This window comes from Zonotrichia albicollis, chromosome 3 (genome assembly GCF_047830755.1).
Source record: "Zonotrichia albicollis isolate bZonAlb1 chromosome 3, bZonAlb1.hap1, whole genome shotgun sequence".
Classification (NCBI taxonomy): Eukaryota; Metazoa; Chordata; class Aves; order Passeriformes; family Passerellidae; genus Zonotrichia; species Zonotrichia albicollis.
This window is the reverse complement of record NC_133821.1, coordinates 82544773-82562343: the sequence shown is the minus strand read 5'-3', so window position 1 is coordinate 82562343 and position 17571 is coordinate 82544773. Positions and strand designations below refer to the sequence as shown.

Genomic DNA, 17571 nt, shown 5'->3' with positions numbered 1-17571 from the left:
TTGTGAATGGAACTAAAATCTCCAGGTAAGACATATCCCAGGATCTTCAGCAAGTCCTGGCTCCTCTGTGCTACCTCTGCCAAAGAATGGTTGTTGGGGCTGTACTTCTTCTGTGTGGTTAAGTGAAAGTTGGGTTTGGGTTTTCCTGGTTTTGTTCTAAATAGAAAAAGTACTTATTTGGGGCAACTTTTATTCTAAAAAGTAGTGAGACTTCAGAGTAGAGATGTGCTCTCCTTCCTTCCCAGGGATATATATAAAACTGGCTTGCTTCAGCATCTCTCATGGTGTGTTTGAAATGAAAGTCAACTGGGCAAATATCTATTTAGTGTCCTCAGAAAAGAACTCTCTGGAAGCTATGCCTTTAAACACTTTCCAGTGCTATAAACTTCCTGTGCTACTGTGCCATTCAGGTTTATGTAGCAAGTGGTACAATTAAATTTTCTTTGTTCTTGCACTGACTCCTATATGAAAAACAAAAATATAGGTGCTGACAAATACATTAGTAAAATTGAAAAGACAAACCATGTGCAGACACAGCTCCAATCCTCAGTAACCAGAGCTTCCTGAACAGGGAATTTTCATCAGTGCTTTTAAATTTATCTTAGTATAAAACATAGTATTAGAAAAGCACATGTGGGTGATTGTGAGTTCGGCTGTTCTATCTAAAAGGCTCATGAAATGTCAAAAGTAACAGTGTAATGCTATTCATGCATTTGCAGCACAAAAATTGGAAAAAATAAATAGTGTCAGTTTGAAATTGATGGGGGCAGTGTAAAAGTCTGAAGTGGGTAAATTTTGCTTGCTGTCCATTGGAAGGAGCAGTAAGTTTTGTATTTCAACGTTGATTCATGTCTGCTACCAGCATTTTAAGAGATTGGACAGTGAGGTGCTTGACTAAAACCAGCTGTCTGACTGCAGCTTTGGTGTACTTGAGAGTGCATTTGCACTTTGAAAGTGTTATGATCTTAATTACAAAATGAGAGAAAATCTTTGGGAAGTCTGAAGTGATGCTGGCTGCATTAATCCCATGCTAGATTAGAAACTGTCTTTATTTAAAGGGAACAAACTGTAATTAAATATCTTATTTCCTAATTTGGAGAAAATCTTTGGAATTAATAGAAGACTTTCCTAAATCTAATTGGTTTTGGTTTAGCTACCTGTATGTCTGTAGATAGCAATTGTGCCTTGGTCAAACAACAGCATAAATGGCTTGATCAGTGGTAGAATATGTGAAACACACAAATACCATCAGTTATTCATTGTTTCTTCACAAGCCTTTGCTATTTTGACTAAAGCCTTGCCTGAAGATATTTTACGTTAAAACTGAAACAGCCAAGAGAAGAACAGCAAAAAGAATTGTTTTCTTTAGTTTTCCCTTTATGAAGAAACATGCAAATGCAGGAAGAAAGTGTTTAATTTGTTATGAAGACAGTGTGTAAAGACAAAACAACCTAAATGTTGAATTTAGATGCATACCTTGAATGTTAGATGCATACCTTGTATTTAGCTTGGTACTGGCCAGCCTGTCTCTGTTTTGAACCTCATCTGGCATCAGCCTCTAGAGACCCCCTTCAGAGAGTTTCAATAAGGTGTATTAGGGCCACAATCTCAGTTTTTTGTTAAAGGTTTGGTTTTTAGAAAATCCTTTAATATCCTGTTCGGAATTTTGCGAATATGCTGTAATTATTCTTACCGAACGAGGCTGCACAGGATTTTAGTCAGTAGTTCATGGCATGGTTTGCGGTGCCTGCCCAGTACCCACCAGGTGACCCTGTCAGGAGCAGAGTCCTTCAAATCAGTGACACCAAAAAGTCCTGGGTGTAGAGATTGATAAGTCATCGTCTCCCCAAGACAAGCTAGTCACAAGTCCTGTTGGCTTCATTAAACCCTCTTCTCTTAAGCTACCTCACTGTTGAAAGGATTCATACTTCAAAATGCAATTTGTATTTCCTCTGATGCAGGGCATGCATGCAAGAGCACTTTCCCAGGGGCAGGGTGGTAGTGAACTGGTGTATCCTAGATAAGAGTGTTGGCTCGGGGGCAGCAGAATCACAGAATCAATGAGGTTGAGGTTGCAAAAGATCTCTGAGATCATCGCGTCCGACTTCGGGCTGATCACCACCTTGTCAACCGGACCATGGCACCGAGAGCCACATCCAGTCTTTGCCTTCAACAGCTCCAGCGCCGGTGCCTCCACCGCTTCCCTGGGAGCCCCTGGCCATCTCTATCCACCCTAAGGGCAGAATTAGCAGCCGGTGTCCCGGCTCAAGGGCGGCTGCTGTGTGATGACAGCGTTCTGTCCGGCGTGGTTCTACATCCCTGCACGTCGGGAAACCGCGCATCTTTTCAAGGGGCACAGGAGGCGTTTTGGGGCTGGATGAAAACAGCCTCGGCCCCCTCCAGCCCCGGTCCCCGGCCTTGAGCCCCTGGAGCTGTGGCCGCCGGGAGCTGCCCCGCTCCTCTCCCCGCGGAGGGACCGGGGGCGCGGGCTGTGGGGCTCGGGGGGGCGGGGGATCCCCGTCCCGGGCCGTGAGGGCAGCGCCGACGCCTTCGCCCCCCCCAGGGCTCTGGGAGAGGGCGGCGAGGACACCGCCCGCTGTCCCTGGGCCCCGCTCCCCGCCCCGCCCCGGGCGCGCAGGTGTCGCTCGGGGTGGGATGTCCGCGGTGCCATGGCGGGGGCTGCGAGGGACATCCCGGCGGGCGAGCAGGAGGTAGGGGCTGCGAGGGGCAGGGCGGCGGTCGGGGGGCTTGGGGAGCCCTTCGGACACAGCTCTGGGCGAAAGCGGGGTCCCGCCACGCCGGCGTTCCTCTTCCGTCGCGGGCACTCGGTGGGGCCGGGGCAGCCCGGACGCTCTGAGGCCGCCCGGGTCTGTGCGGGGCTTCGTGCGCGGCCCCAGCCAGGGCCTGGAATAGCTCCTGGACCCTTCCCGCCGCCCCTGCGCCCGCTGGCAACGCCGCGACCCCGGCGCTTTTCCTGGAATGCCCCGCGCGGGATTCGCTCGCTGACCGCTGCGGTGCCAGGGAAAAGCGCCTTCGCTTCCCACCTCTGTCCCGTCCAGGGCTGCCTCCCGAACAGAGGCAGGTGGGATGCGGGAGGCAGGTGGGTTCGCTCCCCCGGAGCCTCAGAAACTCCCGATTTCCAGGGGTGTGTTGGGATGTGAGCGAGGGGATCCCACGCTGCCTGCCCAGACTCGCTGCTCGCCGCGGGAGGAGCGGCAGGCAGGTGAGGGTGAGCGAGGACTGCCCCACTCCATGGCTCTTGAGGGAACGCCAGGTGAAACTGGGAAGGGGCAGCTTCCAAACGGAGCGGATGAGGAAGCCTTCCACAGCGTGTTGGGGGCATTCAGCCCATGGAGCTCTTCAGACACCTGGCACGTCCTGTTCGGGCTTGAGTTTTTGTGTTTGGAAAGCATCTGGGTGAATTCATGGCATAAGTCTGCAGATGTTGCGCAGATGCACCATCTTTGTCTCATGGAGCTCCGCAGAGCTGCATTGCCAGCAGCTGAAAGAATATCCCGAGAAAGCATCACTGTATCCCACCTTACTCACACTCCCTTTCCTAGGTGTCTGCACACAAGCCCTGCTCCTGTTTTCTTCCACTCAAGGGCGGGCTGATGTCACTAACTAACCTGAAACCAGTCCTCAAGATGCTCGCTGTGAGGGACCTGGGATGCCACCCGTGGTGCCACACTCGTGCTTTCAAGAGGCAGCTGTTTGGTCACTCACAGAACAGAAACATGCCCAGTGTTAATTCCACGTTGAGAGAAAAGCTGACTCCAGAGCTGCTCCTCATTTCATTGTTTCTCAGCTAAACCTAGACTAGCATTTATCTTTGAGTCACAGGTTTAGCTGTCTGTTCTTACTGCTTTTAAATTACTTGTTGGTTCAGTTCTGGACTCCACTGATAACGAATAGCTCAGGACAAAACTCTGCGGCTGCTCCCTATGCCTGTAACACAGTTGCTGAGTTGTTTTCAATGAGCTGCAACGCTTTCTGTAGAAATAAGATGTTCTGCTATAAATATTGTATTCAATTTCTGTTCTGTTGGGGAAGGGAAAATTTACAAGTATGGTTTTAACTTACAAGAGAATTAAAAATAAAGGAACAACAGTGTAGGAGAAGCATTAATTTTCCATAACAACATTTAAGCTTTCTATTTAAGGAGCAAAATCAAATCTCTCAGCTATTATGCTTTCTTGGTTTGCCTTGAAACACAATTAAATTTGATATGATGGGAGCATGTATAAGTGAGAAATTTTCAAGTTAATCTGAGAACAAAAAAACTTGTAACTTTCTTTGACCTTCTGTCCCCTTTCCTCTCATGCCATCATCTCATATTTCTCCTAAAGCTTGTAGAAGCAATTTGATGTTGATGTTCAATTAGGCCACAGGGGTCTCAAAACAAAATTTTCATAGTACTTCTATGTTTCATTCCTATTAGACCTATGCATTTCTGTCTCTAATGATTTGTGGAGTACTTTCAGCTTGCTGACAAACCTGCACAGATGAAGAGGCTTTTACTGGATTTCACAGGAATCAGGCATTTGTGTTTTTTTGAGGAAGCAATGCAGCAGGGACACCCAGCCCTTGGAGGAAAGCCCTGCCAGCTGCTGATAGCCAGAGCTCTGCCCTGCTCAGCGTTATCCTGCTGCTGTCAGCATCTGTGAGCAGTATCATGCAAACCCAACCAAGGCTGGGGGACTTGCTGCTCTAGATCCTGGAGCAGACAGCTGCCATCTGCTGTAGATCCTGTAGCAGACAGCTGCCATATGCATCTTGTGTGCCCTTAATTGTAGGAAGTTAGAGAGAAGGAAAAGCTTTACTGGCGCAGGGTCCTACCTTCATTTTACCACTTTCCATTGGGTGCTGAGGCAGAGAATGTGGTCATCATCATATGAATTCAACATGGAGAGGCAAAAATCTACTGTGGGCTGATTCTTTTTGAAAGACACTCCAGAATGTGGATTCTGAGGGATTGCTTCTCAGCAGCTAGAAGCTCAGGGACACTCAATGAAATTAGCAGCAGCAGGTCTGCAGTGACAGTGGCATTTCCTTTCACAGTACATGTCATTGCCATGCAGAACTGCTGTGGTGTTTATGGCTTAATGTACAAACAAGTTCCAAAAGCAATTAGGGAAAATAAAAGGAAAACAGGTATGGAACAATGATCAGGACGTAACTTACCTTCCAGGAGACTCATGAACTGCAGATTCCCTGTTTCTGTGGGTGACCAGACAGGACACTTCTGTATGCCATTTCTATCTCATGAACTGCAGATTCCCTGTTTCTGTGGATGACCAGACAGGACAACTCTGTATGCCATTTCTATCTGACAGCTTGTTTTATTCTGAAAATAACATTCATAACCAAAATTTAATTAAAACTTAACTACTGCTGTGACCAAAGTATTAACTTTGCTTCAAGGAGATCTGGGAGCACGCTTCAGAGAGTAGTTGAGCAGCATTCTGGGTGTGTGTGGAATTGCAGTGAGACTTCAAAAATATGTACTAAGATTGTCAATTTTCTAACCATGAAACTGCTGTAAAGACAGGAGTACCACCTGCAGCCTGTAAGTTTAGATTTTGGTTGACCGTTTTGTGTACCACAGCTTTAATTAGATTACTTCATGAGAACTTCACATTCTTCTAAAAACATTTTGGAATCATGTATGTTCTATGGAGTCATTTGCTTTTTCTCTTTTACCACAGCCTTAGCTATTGAAAGGACAAGGGGCAATGGTTTCAAAGTAAAAGAAGCGTGTAAGAATGGAATTTTTCACTATGAAGGTGTTGTGGACCTGGCACAGCTTGACCAGAGAAGCTGTGGCTGCCCCATCCCTAGAAGTGTTCAAAGCCAGGTTGGATGGGGTCAGAGCAAGGAAGGTGTCCCTGCCTATGGCAGAGGGGTTGGACTGGATGATCTTCAGGAGTCCTCTCCAACTCAAACCATTCTGGGAGTCTATGAAAATTACTAGTGAGAGTGAGTGTGAAGGCAGCACCACAGATCTAAAAGGTTTTTCAGTTTTTGAGGTTGCAATAGGACACAGGATTAGGATTTACATAGCAGTGGTTTATATCTCTCGGTTTCAGGTGAAAGTCATCTTGCCAATGCTTGGAGATCAGGAGGGAAAGTATCAAGGGAATCAAACTTTTAAAGTAATTTAATGACTAAAAAAATAAAACTTAAAAAAGGGAATGCCTAAAAAATAAAAAAGTGAGACAAAGTTTTGAAGTACACAGCCCCTAGAGCAAAGCTCAAGGGCATGGGAATGAGTCAAGCAAGTTGTGTGGGCCCACAAGTCTAGGAAAGCTCATATTTATTAGTACTCATGTATGGAAAATGAAGAGTTACTTTGGACAGCAAATACATAGTCTGTTTGTTTTGTTTGCAATCTCTTATCAAATTAAATAGTATAATTGTTACTATGAAGTCTGTCTTGTGACTGTTTATCACTTATTTTTCCCCTGCAAAGAAGAAAATTGCCAATTGCAGTGTAAAGTGAGGCCTGCTGTGGTGATAACATTTTGCAGTTCATGCCCTGACAGTGTCCACTTTCCTTGGGTGTAGTAATGGGATCCCATCCTGTCTTTTTCTGGGAAAACACAAAAAGGAAGGAGTCCTGATACTTGTGCTTGTTTGTTCACACCCACTCTGATAAAACAGTTCAAAGGGAAATGTTTAGATGATGAAAGGCTTTGCCTAGAAATCTAAAACTTCTCAAAAATGTTACAGAGTAAAGATGATGGGTTATTAAATTTAAAAATGTTCAGAAATTAGGTAATGTGTCAGAATATCATTGTGGTGGATTTCATTACTCTATTTTTATCCCAATCTAACATAAGAATTACAGGCTTGTGTACTCAGTTCAGAGAGAAGACAGATCCAGGATTAATATTGCTGCTCCTCTTCATGTTTCTTGGCTCCTGTTGGCAGCAAATTTTAAAGAGAGACTGAGAGCCTCAAAGTTAAAAATTTGATTTGATGTGTTGTCCCTCTGAAAGGAATACAGATTCACAAAGAGTCGTTTTCTTTCTTTGTTTTGAATTTTATTGCATAAAATTAAATCTTACATTTTTTAAAGGGCTTTCCAGTATCCTGGACTTCTACAGTTGGGAAAAAACCCTATGTTCTTCATTAGAATCTCTATTAGAAATTGTAGAAGTTTTTGTATTTTAATTACTGGTGTGTACCCTTATTTTCAACATTTATTTTATTTGCCTATTGTATTTGAGAATATTCTTGCATGCTTATGGTACTTTTCAAACATCAAATGACAAATGAGAGACCACAGTTTTGCAGAATGTTGTAAATACACATGGAGTGATTTTCTAAAAAAATCTTGGGCCCAAAATTAATTACCATATGATGCCAATTTTCACAAAGATATAGAAAAGTCAAGTCAAAAGGAAGATATGCCAAGTCAAGTGATTTTGCCAGTGTCACACCAGCATTTTGTGACAAAGGAAGAAACAAAGCACAAATGTTTGGGATCTCTTAGGTCTGTGGGACTTTCTGTGAATGATGTGTAATTACTGTGGTATGAGTGTATTTATCAATTATTATCTGAAAGGTTAATAAAAGAAATATTTTTTTAAGGTACAAGTTTTCAACCTTTAAAATATTAATTAAGCATTCAAAGACAAAACTAAGCTCGAACAATAGTAAATAATAGTATAGCACTTCTCTGCTGCTTCTTGCTTGTTTCCTTTTAATAACTTGTGAGAGGAAGGTAGGTAAGCCTGAAGGTCATCACAACTCAATTTTAGGAACATTGTAATCTGTTTTCAGGGGCTGAATTAGAGAACAAACCCATTAAAAATCAAAGTAACGAGCACCCAAATTGATGATGATGATAGAGGTTGTTGGTTGTTGATGATAGGGGTTGAGGGCATGTGGATTTATTAGTGGAATAGCTGTGAAGCAAATACATTAAAGTGGTGTTAACTACAGACTTTAACCTTACCACTTGTGTAGCTTTTGACTTGTGCACCTTGGTTTAGTCATGGTTTGTTCTGCTTCCTCTCACACAGGGCTACAGGCTCTCGATGTGCAGCAAGATCTGCTACGCCATAGGAGGGGCCCCAAACCAAGTGGCAGGGAGTGCTGCTTCCTTCTTCCTGCAGATCTACCTGCTAGACATAGCCCACGTAAGTAGCACAAGAGACATTTGCAGACTGTAGGCTTCACTCTGATATTGTCAGCCATGTCCCTGGAATGATAAAAGAGGAATTAGTTAATAAATATTTTAAATTGTCTCATTGTCATTGCCTCTAGCTGTTCAGCATCCTGAAAACTGCATTAACTTGTCCAGAATTAGGTTTCTTCCCTCTAGTTTTCTTTCTGTCTTGAGATGTCTGTTGTTCATTTTTAGTTTGGGATCATTATTCGAACTTTGGGTGCTGTAGAGCTCACACACTTGCAGACAGACGGAAAATCAGTTCTCAAAATTCAGTGTCAGGAGTCAGAGTGTCAGATAGGAGACATCTGAAAACATTAACAGCACCATGCTGAAGTTTTGTTCAATTGGTTTAGGTTAAAAATCACTCCAGTTGCAACCAGTAGCTACCACACTCTTAAGCTGTGCCAAGCGAAATATAGGTTGGATTTTAGGAAAAGGGTTTTTATGGAAAGAATGATAAAGTTCTGGAATGGTCTGCCTGGGGAGGTGTCAGAGGTCTTGAAACACATCCCTGGACGTGTTTAAAAAAGACTGGATATGGCACTTGGGGCCATGGTTTAGTTGAGGTGTTAGGGCTGGGTTGGACTCTATGATCTTAAAGGTCTCTTCCAACCCAGTGATTCTGTGATAATTTCACACAATTTTTATTTTGTTTGTCTAAGGTTATTTTGTGGCAAATAAATCTGAGTTATCCTTCCTGAAGGTTCTTTGCTTCCAGTTGCCCTCTGGTGCAGAAGCAGACCTGGTGAAACAAAGCATTAGGAGTCATCCCATTCATCTGACTTTCAGCTGCTCCAGCTAGATTTCAGAACAGCAGAGACACAAAGAAAATCAATCCACAAGCAATTTTTACTGTTCTGTCTTTTCTTGTATGCATGCATGGTAACTAGGACAAAGTACTAGGATAGAAAAAAGGATTTTAGGGAGCTGAGGTGAAATTGCAAGGACTGTGTGAACAGCTGTGAAACTACACGTGGGACTTCAGCACTGATGACTGTTCCTATTTGCTGGAAAAACCAGGATGTTCTGGGTCAGATATCATTACCCATTTGCTGTCTAAAGACATGATATTGTGACTGCAGGTGTCCAAAAGTTAGGTTTTATAGTTTTCCTGTAAAAGTCTGGTATTAAAAGCTGATTTGTAACTTGATAAAATTTTCAACACAATAAGGTGTGTTGTACAGCTGAGATCATCTTGAGTGTATTGTTTTGATCAAAGATGTAGAATGTAGAAGATGCAGATGTAGATGTAGATGTAGATGCAGATGCAGATATAGATGTAGATGTAGAAAAGGAGCCAGTTTTGGACAGCAGTGCCCAAGATGTTCAGTGGATGGTGTGGAAACTGAGGAGCTGGAGGTGGAAAAAGGAGCTTGGGGGTGCAGCAGGGAGGTGGAGCAGCTCTAACTAAAGCTGTTGCACACTGACATGAAGGATGGCAGTGCAAACCATTGGAGATGATGAAGCAGGAACTACATTAGAAAGCTTCTAGCACCATTTCCCCAGGGTGCTTGGAAGTATGGCAATTTCCCCATTCTTTGCTTGTCACACAGACTGAAATTTCTGGAAGCAGGGGACTGATCCTTCATGTGTTTGTGTGCAGTGTCCAGAAAGCTGGGATCCCATGCATGCATCTTTGGGCACTACCTAAAAAAAATGACAATAAAATAATTATTTTATTAACAAGCTTCTACTGAAACCAAATAATTTTGCTTAATGTTGGTGGTGATATACTTACACTTTCATTAAGGGGCTTAATTATTTGTTCCCTGGTGGTTTAATTTGTTCTTTGAAGTAGTCCTGCAGGGACAGGATTTATTTCAAGTTCTGATAAATAGGTCTGAAATCCTGTGTTCTTTCCCATACATTTTCAGGGGAAAGAATGTAATTATATAGTCACTACCTGGATTTATTTCTTGCCTACTTGGAGAGCAGAATTGTTTTAGCTACTTGAGAGAATGTAAAAGTCACAAAGTGTAATCTTTCATGCATAAGCTGGATCTTTCCTAAGAAAATTGTATTTTCTATTAATTTTCTGTAACTTCCAGTTTTTCAATTTAAATTCTTTGTTCCACCTAAGTTACCTGTGTAGACTACAGACATAAATGGAACTCCAAACCACATGGGATCCTCGAGACAAATTGTTGGAGGACACCATAATTCTCTGATTAAAGGATTGTGGTCTTTATTCCTTTTGAGATGGGTGAATTTAGCATATTTTATCTTGTATTTTATTAACACTGAGAAGTTTCTGGCATTGATGCTGACAGACACTGTCTAAATTTAGGAGATAAGAAAATACAGCCAAGGGATGTATAAGCCCATACCAATGACAAAGACAGGGTGACCACACAGATTCCACCCCTAACATGAAGGAGGTTTTGCTTTTTCCTCAAAGCTTTCTTTCACAAAATGTCAGAACAAAATACAAATCTGGAACTCACCTAATTTGCAGTTTTTTGTTCTTGTCCCCTTCTAACTGCAGTATTTCAATGCCTGTATCTTTCTGACTGCTGTTTTGTGCTTATTTTGGCTTCTGTGTCTCTTGAGGAGCAGTAGTGGCCTGTGGGCAGTCCTGGTGCAGCCCCCACAGTGAGTTTGTGTCAGGGCTGGTGGGCTGCTTGCCACCCTTTGGTGGCTGAGGGAGGGCACAGGCCAGCTCAGGTGGATCAGCAAGAAGGTGGGACACAGTCCTGTGCTCATCTCAGCTCCATCCCACCACGCAGCAGTGGAATGGAGAGCCACTGTTGTTATCTGCTGGACACTGCCATTCCCGGTCCTTCCCTGTTCACAGACTCTCTGGGGTGGACTGTGTGTCTTGGAGCTGGTGGTGACAGGAGCATTGGCTGCCACTGCAATTTCACCTAGCTTGGGTTAAAATGTAATGGGTGTGATGCTGGAAGTCTGTAGCACCTGCCTTTTGTGCTGGTCATCCAGGACATTCAGAGATCACTGCTTCCTTCTTTCACCTCTGAAAGAACACCTACAGCAAATTCTGCAGGCAGGGCACCTGCACCAACTGCATTCCTGGTGCTGCTGCCTGGGAGACATCATCCTTTGCAGGAAAGCAGGGGACACCTGCTCAAGCTTGGTGTTGTGTCAGCTGTTTTCCAGGCCTTTGGAGCACTGGTATGGTGAAGCACAGAGATGAAGGGACTGCTCTTGTCTGCTCTTGCTGTTTAAGCCACAGAGACTCTTTCAGGAGCTTCTCTCAATAATTGATGTGAGGAACGTTCACATTTATATAGATTTCAGTGACTTTTTTCAGGACTGTAATTGCAGTGACATGAACTGAACCCTGGGAAGAGAACCCACCTGTTTTAACCTGTGTGATGGGAATTCCTAAGCTCTGTACAGATACATGTGAAAGAATAACTGCCTTGCCTGGGATAAACTGTATTTCTAAAGAAGCACTAAAGTATGGTCCACTTGGGTTAATTTCAGAGGTTTTTCTACTTGGCCATTTTATTTTTATGTAATCCATGAACATTTTTGAAGTGAGATGTGATGGACATGTGCTGGCAACTTTGACTTGAGCAGATGTGCCTTACGCAATTCACTTGTCACTGCTCAGTCCCAGGTGGATAAAGTCTGTTGTGCAACAACCTCTTCCTCAGCCCCATGCCACCAGTTGGCTGCCTTGTGATCTCAGGAGAGGAAAAAACATTGCTGCATGTAAACAGCCCCCTCTACCATTTTTTTAGATCAGGTTCAAGATAACGATATGGGGGGATGGAGATGTGGGGGGCAGGAAAGCATGAGGGTAATTACAGAGGGCCTCTGTCAGATTGTATGACTAAAACAAGGACTTTGCTATTTGACTGATTCATTTTCCTCATCCCAAACACATTCTGGATGTTTCCTTCCTTGCATTTTTCCCTTGTGATCCTTTAATTCACAGCACCAATCTCAATGTCTCATTTGTTTGCTATGGGTAACCAATAGGAATTTCTATGACAGCAGCAGACGTGTTTTGTAAATGATCATTATTCTTTAAAACACTGAGGTGTTTTTTTCTGGAAAGTTGCTTTATGCTGTTTCATTGTATTGTGAAACAATGGCTCTTGTTTACTGTATTCTGTCTACTTTCAGATTACTCCATTTCATGCCTCTTTGGTGCTGTTCATTGGCAAAGCCTCAGGTGCAGTTACTGATCCTGTTGCTGGCTTTTTTATTAGCAAAAGTAGATGGACAAAAATTGGCCGGCTCATGCCTTGGTAAGTATAAACATGTACATATATTTATATGTATATGTGAATATTGAGTGTTGTGATCATATAGCCACCCCACTGAATTAGTCTCAGGGATTGTATTCATTCCACATATATAACATAAAAACTAAAAATTGCTATGTTGTCTTTAACTTGTTCACACATGAAATCACAGAAGAGATTTTTTATCACTGGAGATGCAAATAAATGAAGCCAAGAGACTCTTTTCAGCAAAACTGGAAGCTGAGTTCTAAAACTTTCTTAAATCTGTGGTTGAATTTTCATCTTTGTCTAGATTTGTTTAGTTTGACTTCAATCTTTCACTTCCATAAGTTCCAATAAGTTGGAACTTATTTCTACTTATGTCCTAGAGTGCCTTCACATGTCACAATTAACCTTCCAGGAGCTCCTTTAACTGTCCAGGCCTTTCAGTCCAGGGAAGGATGCATGCACAGCTGTGGAACAGATGTGTGCATGGGTGTGGAACAGATGTGACACCATGGCACCAAAGGGCCCAGCAGCCAGCGCTGCCATGGCACTGTGTGAGGTTCTTACCACTCATCAGAGTCCTGCTTCTCTTACACCCCATAGTTAGAAAAGTTCATTAAAAAACCACCACGACTCTTACAATGAGTCATGCAGGACTCTCACCAGTCATGAGATGCTGCAAGGTTTTGGTTTTTTGTGAAGGAAGTGTGTGATGTTTTGCTGTGACATCTTAACCACGTGTACGTGCTCTCCATGTGCTCCAAGGAGAGGCTGGAGCAATGAATGTTGGCCATATAGGAATGAGATTGACTGGTGTGAAGCAAGAAAAATTGGAAAAGATTGAGCCTTGCTAGAGGAACTCACCTATGCCACAGGGCATGTGTTTGTTGGTTTTTAGTATTTTGGAAGCCAAGGGGAGATTGATGACTTTGTGAAATAGGGAGCCTTTCATCATTTTATCTCATACATTATATGGATGTATTTTAAATTAATTGCAAAATTTTAATTGATATGACCCATAAACTTGATTTACAACAAAAATCTAAGAGTAAGTGTGTCCTGAGCAAGGAAGTTGAAATTTCAGGGAAAATGAACACAGTTTTTAGCTGGTTCTCTTGCTGTTATGCAGTTTTATGGCTACAGAAACTTGTCCATGGGCAGCTTATATCTGACAAAATAGAGAAGGCAAGTACTCATTGGAAAAAGGCTGAGATCAGCTGCTCTTGGCCCAGTGAACAGGGTCTTCAGGTTGAAGTTAAGCTTTTTGTCAAGACTCATGGGAAAAAAGGAGTTTACTGCTGTTTCTCTTTTCAGGATTTGGTTGGAGGCCAGATAAGTGGTGGATTAACTGAATTAACCAAGTAAAAAAATCTATCCAAAAGGAAAACAATGAAATTTTTATACAAATGCCATTGGAAGTACTCTGATGCTTTTTTCCCTTTTTTTTAAAGTTCTCTGAAACCACAGCAAGTGCATGTGTTTATTGTTAGTGTTGCATTGATGTTAGAATGATTCCTGTCCTAGCACCAGCATGAATTTATCAGCCCTTTTCACTGTAAACCAGCTCCAGCACATCTTGCGCTTCTTACAGGAAAAGTGCTTATCTAACCCCACCTTTCATCAAACAGATGCTCTTTACAGGAGGATTTTCTCTGGATTTTTTTTGGTAACACTAATATTTTCATGGAAATTCTATTCCTAGACTTTGAGAGTCAGGCCTCTTTTTTTTTTTTTTTTTACAAAGCAAAAAATGTGTCTTCCCTTAGCTTAAAAACACTTTAACATTTTGATTTTTTTCTGACTTCTTAACAATCTAGAATGAAGCAATGGATTTTTTTCAGTCAGAAAAGCTTGCCGGCAAAGCAAGAACCTTAGTAAGGGAGGTGAATATTTAACTATTGCTTAATACTGTCCTCAATATAACACAAAGTCATCAATCACTTATTTAATGGCTTTAAAAGGCAGAAGTAGACATTGACTTGAAATACTGGTCTAACATTTTGTCAAAAGAGATAATAGCTGACAATCAGATATTCAGCAACTCCAGCAAGGCTTTGAAAACTCCCTGGCATTAGAGAGGAAAGGAAAATGTGGGAAAGGGGAGAACAATACCAAGAGGGCTGTTGCCAAAAAGTTGCATGAAAAAGTGACTGTGAAGATATTTAGTGATGCCTCTGCCTGGACACCATCTGGAGGAGCTCATGCTTTTGCATAGGAAGGTAGATTCCCTGAGATGTGTTGGGATTTTACCCTTGTTTATGTTTCCCATTGCTGTGGGTGAACTGTGGGCTGGGGACCAGAGGGGCAGAGAATACCAGAACCTGGCACTTTCCTGGTAAATGTTCAGCTCCCAGTGATGCTGTCCATCCCAAAGAGCAGTGTGGGAAAGCCATTGTTTTACTAAACTATTTACCCACATTACTCTTTTGTATTCCAGGTTTTCAGTTCTCGATTGCAAAACAATCAGCTGACCCCCAATGTCAGTAGTGCTGTTGCGAAGGGATTAATCTGTTTTCTCTTTTATGTGTTTGGAAATTTTTTGTCAGGATCTTGGTCATCTAAATACATTGTTCAGTGCCTGATTTACAAGAATACAGGACAGGCCTGATGCTGCAGCTCAGACTTTTAGGAAATAATAGCATCTGACCAGTTCTGTATCATGGAGTTTAACAAATGCTATTTGCATGAAATAGGTTTTAGACTAATGTCATTAATTGCTGGTTAATGGCAATGTCTGGAGTATAAGTTTCTTTGGTTTTTCTTTTTAAGACATCTTCCTCTCTGAAGATGATCCTTTTGTGTTTGAAGTGATTAGGAGTTAAATGGAGGAAATTATCATCTACCCAACTAGACACAGTGTAGGAGCTTTCACAAAGGGTTGTCCATTGTCTCTTTTGCTTTTTTGAATGTTTTTAAGTGTATCAACATATTTACACTTGTTTAAAGTAGCAGTGAAGAGACTAAGTTCAGGGAGAAACCAAAGACTCTAAAATTAGAAGGGGGAATCTCAATAATAAGTAAACTCATGTAAAAATTTCTAGAGCATGCAAAGACATGATGAGAGATCTTATTTTTTAGTGATTCTTTCTAATAAATGTGTAATCTGAGAGATGTGCCAAGGAATGGCAATATAGGTGTGCTGTTACAATGCATGTGAAAGGAAATTATGTCTCTTCTGAGTGGGATATTAATTTAGGTGTAGCTCTTTTCTTTCAGACTCACTGGGGTTTTTTCCTCTTTATGAAAGTATTAATCTGTGTATTTATATCTTTTGTATTAATATTAATATATTTTATATTAATCTGTGTATTTAATGCACATTAAATGTTGATATTTAAATGCACACATTACTGCAGTTAGAAAAACTGCACATAAATTGTGTTATATGGATTATTAGCAGGAAAATTTAATGTGCTTTGCTATCATTATTTTAAGATTGTTGATGTGTGTTAATTTTCTTCTCAGGGTGCTGGCATGTACACCCTTCACAATAATCTCCTATTTTTTAATGTGGTACCTGCCTCCGTTTGTCTCAGGAAGAGTTGCCTGGTACCTGACTTTCCACTGCCTTTTCCAAGCACTGACCACAGTAAGTCGATTACAGGTCAGGATGTTCTCAGCAGGGACTTGCTTGTTGTCTGTCTATATTAGAGTATTCAAATTTGGTAAACTTGTTTTCACATTTTATTTCAAGTTCTAGTGAGTTTAAGGGACAGGCAGATGCCTTTTATCAAACTCTGCTGGTTGATGGTTTCTGCCAATGCTTTTTCTGGTAAATGAACTGCTAATTCATCCAGGTTACCTCCAGTGCCCTCAACTCATTCTTGTATAGATGTTCAGATTCCTAATTCCACTTGGACATCCAACTTCTCAGGAGAAGATTAGGAATTCTGTATTCCCATATTAAGCTTGAATATTTCCCTAAGTCCTTTATTCTCCCAGTAGAAAGATGGTCCAGAAGGCATCCATAATTGTTTTAAATAATTTCTTTCCTCTTTCTCTTAGAAACACAGGGTTTCCCTGTCAGTTTTGAAAATGTACACACATACCATTTTTGGTGGAGGTGAACAGAAAATCGTTTTGTACAAACATTGTGGGATGCAGAGTGCAAGACTTAATTTGGCTACAGATTTCTGGAGTGGTGGGAACGCCAAAGAGAGCTTGGTTATTCAAGCAGGTTCATGTCCCAGTTCCACTTTGCAGTGGTCTTAACTTATGCTTAAATTAAGGAGTGTGTGACACAGTGGTGCTGAAAGAGTAGTTTTTACTATTATCTCCTGGATTTACATAATTAGACAGATGTTTGAAATATTTTGGGTATTTGTATAGTCTTCTGGCTTGAATAAAGTGGAAAACTGTATTTCTTCTTTATGGCTTGGCTTCCTGTTAGTTAGCTCACATTAGGAGCACAATGGTGTCCTAGTGCAAAGAAAGCAAAGTTCTTTTGAGTCTCTCAGTGAAGGATGTTTTCTCAACGAAACTGAAGGAGCACAACATCGAGGTAAACCCTCTGGGTATTTTATTATTTATTATTTGTATTCTGAAAGATACTGTTTTCCTTTTATATGCTTTTCAAACCAGAAAGAAATCATGACTGTGTGCACAAAAATTAGTTGAGGGTTCTTAGTGTTCTGAATGAATGTTCTAAATTAATTCCAAGGTCCCATTAAACCATTTTCTTGGATATCAAAGGAATACAGCAGTCTTACCCCGACATTTCCTATGTTCTTTCTTTCCATAGTTATTCCAAGTACCATACTCTGCCCTCACCATGTTTCTCAGCACGGACCAGAAGGACAGAGATTCTGCAACGGCATATAGTGAGTGTGATCTGGGCTCTCTCTTGGGGAATGGGCTGAGTTTTATTGAAAATACTTCTTAATCTATAGGAAGTTCTTAGTGATTTGTGCCCCTAAACTGGACTTCTACAAGAATGTTTTAATATGTGATGAAAACTAATTTGTCTTCAAAGGAATTGCATTTTTCAAGTTAAATAGGAGACGTTAATATTTTATTGTCTCAAATTGTCTGATCAGCTATAAACTCTTTTTGGTTTATTGCTAGCCAGAGGAAACAATAAAAAAATCACTCCTAACCAAGTCAGGGTAAGGAATAATGATTTAATTTCAAGGTGATTTGTAGGGGGAAAACCAAGAAACATTCAATTAAAGAAAGTATAAAAGTAATTTTGAG

At 41.7% G+C, this 17571-nt stretch overlaps 1 protein-coding gene across 1 annotated transcript in view; it reads left to right on the top strand.

The window, feature by feature from the left end:
- Positions 1–70: 70 nt before the first annotated feature.
- Positions 71–17571, top strand: part of MFSD2B (MFSD2 lysolipid transporter B, sphingolipid) — a 42345-nt gene continuing 24844 nt past the window's right edge. The window contains exons 1-5 of the mRNA XM_005485095.4: positions 71–2711; positions 8031–8147; positions 12272–12396; positions 15844–15967; positions 17120–17198. Coding sequence (XP_005485152.3) covers positions 2670–2711; positions 8031–8147; positions 12272–12396; positions 15844–15967; positions 17120–17198 — 487 coding nt within the window. The 5' untranslated portion in view covers positions 71–2669. The remainder of the gene's footprint in view (positions 2712–8030; positions 8148–12271; positions 12397–15843; positions 15968–17119; positions 17199–17571) is intronic.